The 9,946-nt window shown below is 24.6% G+C and overlaps 2 protein-coding genes across 3 annotated transcripts; both read left to right on the forward strand.

Moving 5' to 3' along the window:
• The first annotated feature begins 1,674 nt into the window (after positions 1 to 1,674).
• On the forward strand, positions 1,675 to 5,626 carry LOC118644278 (chymotrypsin-1-like). Its single transcript, XM_036282462.1, has 5 exons — positions 1,675 to 1,783; positions 2,145 to 2,295; positions 4,170 to 4,425; positions 4,637 to 4,786; positions 5,465 to 5,626. The coding sequence occupies exons 1-5, from the start codon at positions 1,732 to 1,734 to the stop codon at positions 5,606 to 5,608; spliced, it is 753 nt and encodes a 250-aa protein (XP_036138355.1). The 5' UTR covers positions 1,675 to 1,731; the 3' UTR covers positions 5,609 to 5,626.
• A 142-nt stretch (positions 5,627 to 5,768) lies between these two features.
• Positions 5,769 to 9,642, forward strand: LOC114253921 (chymotrypsin-1-like). 2 transcript variants are annotated; one of them, XM_036282463.1, is made up of 5 exons: positions 5,769 to 6,869; positions 7,333 to 7,489; positions 8,493 to 8,748; positions 8,973 to 9,116; positions 9,334 to 9,642. In XM_036282463.1, the coding sequence occupies exons 1-5, from the start codon at positions 6,818 to 6,820 to the stop codon at positions 9,475 to 9,477; spliced, it is 753 nt and encodes a 250-aa protein (XP_036138356.1). In that variant the 5' UTR covers positions 5,769 to 6,817; the 3' UTR covers positions 9,478 to 9,642. The 2 variants fall into 2 exon arrangements, with proteins under 2 accessions (XP_036138356.1, XP_036138357.1); XM_036282464.1 differs by having other exon boundaries at positions 6,801 to 6,869; positions 7,302 to 7,489.
• The last annotated feature ends 304 nt before the right edge of the window (positions 9,643 to 9,946 follow it).

The following is a 9,946-nucleotide window of genomic DNA, read 5'->3' on the forward strand; positions in this document are numbered from 1 at the left end:
CTGTAACATTTTAATTTTATTATTTAAAAACCTTAAAGTTTAAAAAATTGTAATGGTCATGTATAATCATATATGAACATATATACTTGGATCTATTTATAAGCACGGACCAGTTATGGATAAACCTAGTATATATGTTCATATATGATTATATTTGATCATATAAATGCTTCCACATGGTCACATATGATAATATACAAGAACATTAGACCATATATGGTTATATAAGACCATACTTAAATAGGATTTACAAAAATGATTTAATCATATATTCTCATATATGGCCGTACGAAGTATATATGTTTATAATTTATCACATTTTTTGTATTTATCCCAATTGATCATATATAGAGATAGATAATCACATATGAATATATATACTGCATAAGTGGACATGTAAAACTTATAATTATATTGTTCATATTTCATTCACATATGTTCATATACTATTAAATATAAAAATTTATTCCCAGATACGGTGGCATATTTAACTACATGTATCATTATGTTTGATCATATATGAACTAATATGATCACATTTTGTGCCATGTTAAATGTGCAATTTGATCATGTATGACGATAAATAACCACATATGAATGTATATGCTCCATATATGGACATGTAAAATTTATACTGTTCATATTTCACTTATATATGTTCATATACTATTTGATATGAATATTTATTCTTCGGCACGGTGTTATATCTGAATACATGTATCATTATGTCTGATCATATATGAACTAATATGATCACATTTTATGCCATGTTAAATGTGCAATCTGATCATTTATGGCGATAAATAATCATATATGAATATATATGCTCCATATATGGACATGTAAAATTTATATATGTTTATATCTCATTTATATATGTTCGTATCTCATTTATATATGTACATATAGTATCAGAAATGAATATTTTTTCCCGGGATAATTCTTTAAAATTTTTTTATGGTCAATGACTGCTATCATTGTATAGTAATTTTTAATATATTGCGGCATTTTGATAAAAAAAACAGTAAAAATTTTTATAATTTTTTTCTTCTTGATCCATATTTACTGCTTACCATAATAATTTTTGATATAAAATTTTCTCTGTGGACAAGTGACAAATAAAGAAATATAAGTAGTATATAAGTAATAACTCACAATTGTTATTTGTTATTTGTTTTAATTTACATAACAATTATTATAACATTTATCCTTTTTAATTATGTAAAAAGCTTTTAAATAATTTGCAAATCGAATTAAAATTTATTCAGAAGGTAAATATGTAAATTGACAGCCAATTAAATTTAATAAGAATTTGATTGGTCTAGGTTCAGTTTCTGAAATTCGATAATCTCAAATACTCGCAATTGGCTGGTTTGTATTTAGACATACGAGACAATCTCGCACGTATATTTGGTACAGAACGTTACGATATGTACTGTAAATTCTTAGCACTAAAATAACATGATAATAATTTCTACATTAATTTTTAAATCTGTTTATCAGTTGTGTCACGTATTTCCAGATAATGATTTTGAAATAAATTTTACTGAATGATAAACTTTGCAAACAATTCTGCCTATTTCATGTCTAATCGCTTAGTTAAAAAAAATTCAGAGAAACGTTTGCAAGCACTTGATTTATATCTTTGATATACCTACTTCAGAAACATATATAAACCTAAATGAATTTATCCATTCCTTTCAGATTCAGGTAACAAATCTGTAATCAAAGATGTTTGCATCTGCTTGTTTCATATTTATCGCTCTGTTATGCACTACTGAAGGTATGAATATATAAATTATTATAAATATTTTATTATAATAAAAAAAGACAGAACAATAATGTGTTTTGATAATACAATTTGTAAATTAGTGAAAATTTTTCTCAGAATATTTATATAAATTAAAACACTTTTCAAAAATATTGAAAAATCTACACTTTTTCTCAGAATTTTTCATATACACATATGCATTCTGAAATACAGGAGAAAAGATTAAAACAAACCTATTAACTATACTAAGTAATGATAAAATATAAAATTCTTTGAAATATAATGTTATCCTACAATAATAACAATTTTCAGAGTAAATTTTATGAAAAAAATCTTTTAGTGTATTAACATATATATATATTTTTTTTATAAGGAGCTCCGTCTTCACTTATTGTTGGCGGTAAGGATGCTCCATTCGGCAAATATCCGTATCAAGTGTCATTAAGATTTATTGGCAATCACAGATGTGGTGGATCTATCATTGATAATCTGAATGTGTTAACGTCAGCAAATTGTGTCTTTGGGTATGTCTTACGTTCTGAATCTATATCAATACTTTATATTTCTATATTTATACGTATATCAACATACATCTATCTAATATATTTAAAACATAGTAGCTGAAACATATATATGTATATATATTTTTTTATGAAGAAATATTTGTGAGATGTAATATGATCTATCGTGCACTACTTTTAGTAATTTATATTTATTCTATCTTTTTTTTAAATAAACAATATTCTACATTGTATTCTTTTTATATTATTATATGTATATATGCAATTAACACAGTAATATTGAAATTAATCAAATTTAATATATTAAAATTAATTATTTAATATTAAAAATATTGAGTAGAGGAGAAGATGGTAATATGGCCAGTGAGGATAATATGGCCATTCATATTATCTCCGTTATTAGTTGACAAATTCTAGTAATTATTTATGATATCATTTGTTTAGTAGCCTACTGTTATATAATGATGCTAATATGACAAAACACAACAGTCAACATTTATTATAAGGCATTTTTACTTTTAAGAATTTGGAAAATTTTTTCAGGTACATTTTAACATTTAATTACACATACTTCCTCATTCTTTTTAAACTTAATCGCATTATCACACAAATTAATGTATGTACACTTGAGTACTTTCTTATTATTTAACTCTTTATTCGGCTCTATATATTTCAAATTATACAAAATTAAACGATGATATAGAATGTTGTCAACATGGTTATCTAAGAGTGCTACTAATATATGTCACTTTTGAGATCTGCATATCGACAAAATTCCTCGATAAATCAATTAAAGGCTTAATTTAAGGCTGTTAATTTGTTTAAATCCTTTATATATGAATAAGATTCTTTAGATTTAAGGTTATTTTTATTTAACTTCCATTAAATGTCAATAAAAATCACCTATTTCAATATAACAACTTATTTTATATAAATATATATGTTTCTAGCAATATATGTTTCTAACAAAATACTGTAACTTTTTTAAACAAAACCAATTTTTTTACATTTATTTTTGTGGTGGCCACATTACCCTTCCTATTTCTTTTCGGCCCATTATGCAGTATCGTTACATTTTTATAAATAATATATAATATAATAAATATTTTATAACTTTGCATTCAAAATCTAACGAGCAATACTTTGATGAATATAATCGTAAAATTTCAACTCAAAACATTGATTATTAACGAAATTATTAAATAAAATATAAGTGAATGGCCATATTATCACCTTCTCCTCTAATATTTTTGACTGTTTTTATCTTTTAAATCAATATCTCATTTTTTATATATGGGATAAAATTTTGAAATTTTGACTCTTTATAATTAATTCATAACAAAACGTCAGAAAATTTCTCAAAATCTCCTATTATACACAAAGAATAGAATATTAAAAATAAGGACAGGGAAAATAATTATTCAATTAAAAAGTGCAGTAGTCTGATTTATTATTACTTATTTGTATGGTCGTGGACAAAAAGATTGTCTGACTTTTTGTGATAAGTTTTGGAACCCACCCCATCATGTGTATATATTTATGTTATTACATTCTCATTACAAATATTTGCGGTAACGCATTATTAGAACAACAAAATTATGCATAAGAATCATGTATATTAATAAAGTAAGAATGTAATAACAACATAAATATATACACATGATGAGGTGGATTCCAAAACTTATCACAAAGTCAGACAACCTTTTTATCTACGACCATACATCACCATATAGCATAGTCCATCCCTGCTACGTTCTATTATATTATGCTAGAAAACTATGATAACATAAGTTTAAAAAAAACACAAATGGCTAGAAATCTCTTGTAATTGCTAGCATTTCATTATTTGAGTACTTACATGCTTCTTCTAATATTAGATTACAAAATATGCTGCCATTTGTAACGGTCCATACTGCCACAATCTATTTAAACGAAAAAGGGCATGAATATAAGGTAACGGGTATTACCATTCACTCAAGTTACAATTCTCCATTAAAACTTAATGACATCGCTTTGGTTCACCTTCAAAATCCTATCATATACAATGCGCTAGAGCAACCGATAAATCTTGCGACAACCGATAGAGATATCGAAGGCAAGCCGTGCACATTAACCGGATGGGGAGTTACAAAGGTAATATCAAACTCAGTGATTCAATGATTTTTTAGTATATACATATACATAACATAACATAACATTCTTTTATTGTTATACATAATAATTGCATATAATATAAAATGGAAAGTAAATAAGAAGAAAAAACATTTTTATAATAATTATTCGCTGTTGTTATTCGTCATTTGCTTCCATTTTCAACAAGTATTGTAACATTTATTCTTTTTAGATTGGTGAAAATTTTCCAAATAACTTGCAAGAAATTGAGTTAACAATTTATCCGCAGAGAACTTGCATGAGAGATTGGTTGATTCGCGATGTCATTGTAGGAAACAGCCATATCTGCACTTCAACTAAAAAAGGAGGAGGAGCGTGCTACGTAAGCTATATATCGATTGTTAATATTATAAATCAAATCCATACACATACAACATAAAAAAATATTAATAAAAAATAATACAAGTAGAACAATAATAGAAATTATAAGTCAATTAAACTTTTAATTTAACATAACATTTTTTAGATTGATTTTTAATTTTAACATTAAAACAATTATAAATGATAATAATTTCCGATAATGAATAATTTAGTACTGTTGTACAGAATATACAGGGTGTCCCAAAACATACTGGTCAACGCTCGTAAAAAGGTAGAAGGGATTGAGATAAACATAAAGTTCAATATTGTCTTGGGTTAGGTCCACCATTAATCGAGATATTAGTGTATAGAATCGGCAAATAATTTAATTGATTTTTATCTGTGAACAGTAACTGTGAACAGTAAATTAATAAAAGCTTATCATACATTCACGATAGATTTTTTCTTCCGTGTTATAGCTCGAGCGGATCGAGCTCTTCTCTCGCATAATTTGAAAAATTAATACCTCGATTATTGGTAGACTTAACCCAAGACCTAACTAAAGACCTAATCCAAGACAATATTGGACTTTTATGTTCATCTCGATCCCTTCTACCTTTTTACGAGCGTTGATCAGTATGTTTTAGGACACCCTGTATAAAATAATGAAATTTTATTATTAATTGTATCTTTGTTCTAGGGAGATTCTGGTGGACCTTTAGTGATTGATGGAATTCAAATTGGAATTGTTTCTTTTGGTTTTCCTTGTGCAGTTGGATTGCCAGATGTTTATACAAGAGTAACTAGTTTTCTGACTTGGATCATGATAAACAAGAAAAAATAAATTAGAATAAATTATTTATTTTATTTATTAAAAAATGCCATTGTATCCTATGTAAATTAAAATTTAATTAATAATAATATTTTAATAAATTATTTCACTAAATGTATATTTTTATTAGTTAAATAAATGTGGAAATAACAAATCAATAACTTTCATTTCTTGATACAACTGTTTTGGTTTGCACATCACAGTAATCGCTGCTTTTATTTGCAATAAACAGTGTTAAAACATTTATGACATAATATTAATTGTAAAGATAATTGTAAAGTTTACAACTTTATATTATATATAAATCTGTATTATAGATATACAAGGTTAAATAGCAACAGTTTAAAAAAAACTGTTATATTATTTATAAAAACATGTTTTAATTCACGTTTATGTTTTTAAAGTCTTATTTTTAGCTATGTAAAAAAACATACTATCCAAAAATAAAGCAGTATGCTACTATTAGTAATCTTTGTTTATATACAACAGAATTTTTATTAAAAAACAAAGGATTATAAAATTATATACCGTACAATTTTAATAAGAGTATAAGTATAAGTATATATTAGCCTTTACATTTTTTCAAAGTCAAAAGATCTTTCAAATTTAAACCTAACAAGGTACTTTACGGTAAAGTATTGATACCACCACTGTAAGCGCTAACGTAAGAAGGATAAACATACGTAATAATAGGATAATCCAGGATAATCAAACACTGCGCTATTCCGAGCAATTTCTTTACTGTTAAATGGCAATTACTTATGATCTCTATCTAAATAAGGTAAAGTGAAACTATTATGTGTGAAACTACAATATATGTATAGATAAGATATTAATAAGGTCTCACGCGTATATTTAACTTGAGGAACTATCCTATGGCTTTTAATATATTTTATTATAAATCTTTATATCTAAAATAGCACGATAAATAACGGTTTAACGAAGTAATTTTTGCATCATTGTATCAAGATTGCGTTACGTAATCCAGATAAAGATAAAATTAAATTTTCACTGAAAGATAACAATCTTCAATACAATTCTACGTCTAATCGCTTAGTTAGCTAGAAAGAAAAATTTAGAAAAATGTTACAAGCATGATTAAATGTAAATTATATCTATAATATCTGATAATTTATATCTCTATTACACCTATTTCAAAAACATATATAAACCTATGAAGTATCTTTTGTTTTAAATCCAACAACAAGTCTGCAATTAAAGATGCGTGCATTTGCTTGTCTTATATTTATCACTCTGACATACGCCAATGAAGGTATAAATTTATAAATTATTAAGACAATATTATCATAAATATCATAACATAAATCTAAGTTTTATAAACTAATACTTTATCCTTATTTCTCAGAAATAAAAAATTGCTAAAAACTACACCGAAAGAAAAAAATAGTTGCAGTAATAATAATATCGTTATAATTTATAATCATTTTTTAATTCAATCACATTTTATAATTATTCAACAATGTAAACTATTGCTTGTTTAAACTATATTAAACATAATTGCTATATTATTATAATCATAATATTGGTCTATTTTATATTTTATTGTATTAAAATTTAAAATATAAAATATATATAATAAATATTAATTAATTAAAGAAAATTATATAAAATTACTTAAAATTCTTCAACACAATGTTGCTCTATTATGATCTTTAGGATCAATTTTATAAGAAAATTCTTTCAGTGTATTAAAATAATTTATTTTTGTCAAAAAGTGTACGGAGCTCAGTCTCCATACATCGTCGGTGGTAAGATTGCTGCCAATGGCAAATTTCCATATCAAGTATCATTAAAATTTAACAACAAGCTCAGATGCAGTGGTTCTATCATTAATAATTTGAACGTGTTAACTGCAGCATATTGTGTCGTTGGGTATGTTAAACATTTAAGATTTATATCTATACTTATATCTATACTTGTATCTGTATCTATGTTATATTTATTTAAATCTATATTTATATCTAATTTTTAATACTTATTACTGACAGAAAAAAAACATTTTTTTAATAAAAAATTAATCACGAAACATGAGACTAATAGGGACTAATTAATTCATTTCTTTAGTTTTATATTTTTGTAGATAGAACTAAAAAATTTATTTAAAAGGCACAAATCTTATCTATATAATTAAAAATAGATGTAAGAAAACAAAAAAAATATTGTGTGTAACATGTGCGGATTTGCTATTGCCATGCTCGCCTTTGACTTGTGCATCCATATATCCTGCACTTGCTGGCAATTAGTCGACTCACTATTAGCATTAGCTGCAAATACCTATTTTGTTACCTGTGCAAATGAATTAAATTCTATAATACTGTACTATTTTTATTATTTGTTATATAATATATTATAAGTGAGTCTTTTATATAAATATATTATAACAATAATAATAAAATTAATAACATTTATTAATAGATTAAATTAATATAAACTCTTACAGATTAAAATTAACAAATTTATAATTGTTTCTGTTTTTTAAACTGATATATTATTTCTTATACATACAAAATGTTGAAACTTTTTACTCCTCCCTAATTTATAATATGTAAATAGTTAAAATATTTTACAATCTTATTTTTTATAAAAAGTATTAATTTAAAAATAAAAGCAATTAAAAATACCGCTCATCGTCTGTAACATTAAAAAGAATTCTAATTTTTTTGTATTTCTATGCAATAATTTTGTAACAATACATCGCGTATAATTTCTGTTGTGTTAACCAATTAACTTTTTAACGCAACTTTAATTGAGTTAGCTTTTTATTCATATAACTTAATTAAATTAATTTTATTATTAATTTTATTAATTTTAATTTATTAATTTTAACTTAATTTAGTATAAAAAATATATTAACTTACCCAGCTCTGATTATTAGGTTGGAAGATCCGCTACAGAATCTAACGGTCCATGCTGGCACAAACTATTTGAATGTAAAAGGATTTGTTCTTGAGGTAGCAATTATTACCGTTCATCAAAATTATGACGCTTATTTACGCATTAATGACATCGCTTTAATTCATCTTAAAACTCCTATCAAATACAATGCACTAGTGCAACCGATCAATCTTGCGACTTCCGATAAAAATATCGAAGGCAAGCGGTGCACATTATCCGGATGGGGAAATACACAGGTAATATTCATCAAACACAAGTTTTTGTATATATTTAAAACACTCTTTTATATATATGTATGTGAGTGTTTTAAATATATAGAAAAACTTTATTTTCTCTTTATATCTGATAATAAAGCTAAAAGTAAACAAATAACAAGAAATTTTTGTATTAATTATTGGCTATTATTATTATTAATTATTTGCATCAGTTTACATTATAATAAAGCATTTATCTTTTTCAGATTGATGAAAGTATTCCAAATAACTTACTTGAAATTGAGCTGTTAGTTTACCCGCAAGAAGACTGCGCGAGAGCATGGACGGATGTCAATGTGATAGATAGCCATGTCTGTACTTTAACTAAAAAAGGAGAAGGAGCATGCTACGTAAGCCATCAATTATTAATATTATAAAAAATATATATTTTATACAATGCTAAAAAAATATTAACAATATAGAAAAATGAAAGAGTTGATCTAATTATTTATTAATTAAATTTTTATCTTAACACTAAAATAATTATAACAATAATTTGCTTTAAATAATTTATTAATTATTGTATATAATATTAATATTTTATTATTAATTGTATTTTTATTCTAGGGTGATTTTGGTGGACCTTTAGTAGTCGATGGAGTTCAAGTCGGAATCTTTTCTTTCGGTAATCCCTGCGCGCTTGGATACCCAGATGTTTACACTAGAGTGACCAGTTTTCTACCTTGGATTATTATAAATTTGAAAAAATAAAAAATATAGTTTATTGTTTAGTATTTATATTATATAAAATGTTATTTTGTCTCATGTGATTTATAATTTAATTAATAATAGTATATAGTATATAAGGGGGAACAAATTATTTCTGCTAAATGTACGCCTTTTCTACCAGTAAAATAAATTAACGATGAAAATTAATAACATTTTTTAATATAGAAATTAATGTTTTTGTTCGCTGTAATAATCGTTTAATTTTTACCCAACGTTAAATAATATTATATGTTATTTATGTTTTTGCAAAATTTATAAATTTATTGTTATAAGTATTTGTTTAATAAATTTTACAAAAAAGATTTTTTTAATATAAATAAAAAGTTTAATAAAAAAAAAAGAAAATAAATTTTATTATTAATTTTATTTAAAGTATGGACTAAACCTAATGCATAGAGTTAAATATTTTTAGATTAATTTTAGGGTCACTTATATAATACTTTAAATTTTG

This window comes from Monomorium pharaonis, chromosome 2 (genome assembly GCF_013373865.1).
Source record: "Monomorium pharaonis isolate MP-MQ-018 chromosome 2, ASM1337386v2, whole genome shotgun sequence".
NCBI lineage: Eukaryota > Metazoa > Arthropoda > Insecta > Hymenoptera > Formicidae > Monomorium > Monomorium pharaonis.

Excerpts from the sequence above, each read along its gene's own strand:
- LOC118644278 (XM_036282462.1), top strand. The coding sequence starts at position 1,732 with ATGTTTGCATCTGCTTGTTTCATATTTATCGCTCTGTTATGCACTACT. Across the intron at positions 1,784-2,144 it reads TCTGTTATGCACTACTGAAG|GAGCTCCGTCTTCACTTATT; the intron begins GTATGAATATAT and ends TTTTTTTATAAG. Across the intron at positions 4,787-5,464 it reads AAGGAGGAGGAGCGTGCTAC|GGAGATTCTGGTGGACCTTT; the intron begins GTAAGCTATATA and ends TCTTTGTTCTAG.
- LOC114253921 (XM_036282463.1), top strand. The coding sequence starts at position 6,818 with ATGCGTGCATTTGCTTGTCTTATATTTATCACTCTGACATACGCCAAT. Across the intron at positions 8,749-8,972 it reads CCGGATGGGGAAATACACAG|ATTGATGAAAGTATTCCAAA; the intron begins GTAATATTCATC and ends TATCTTTTTCAG. Across the intron at positions 9,117-9,333 it reads AAGGAGAAGGAGCATGCTAC|GGTGATTTTGGTGGACCTTT; the intron begins GTAAGCCATCAA and ends TTTTTATTCTAG.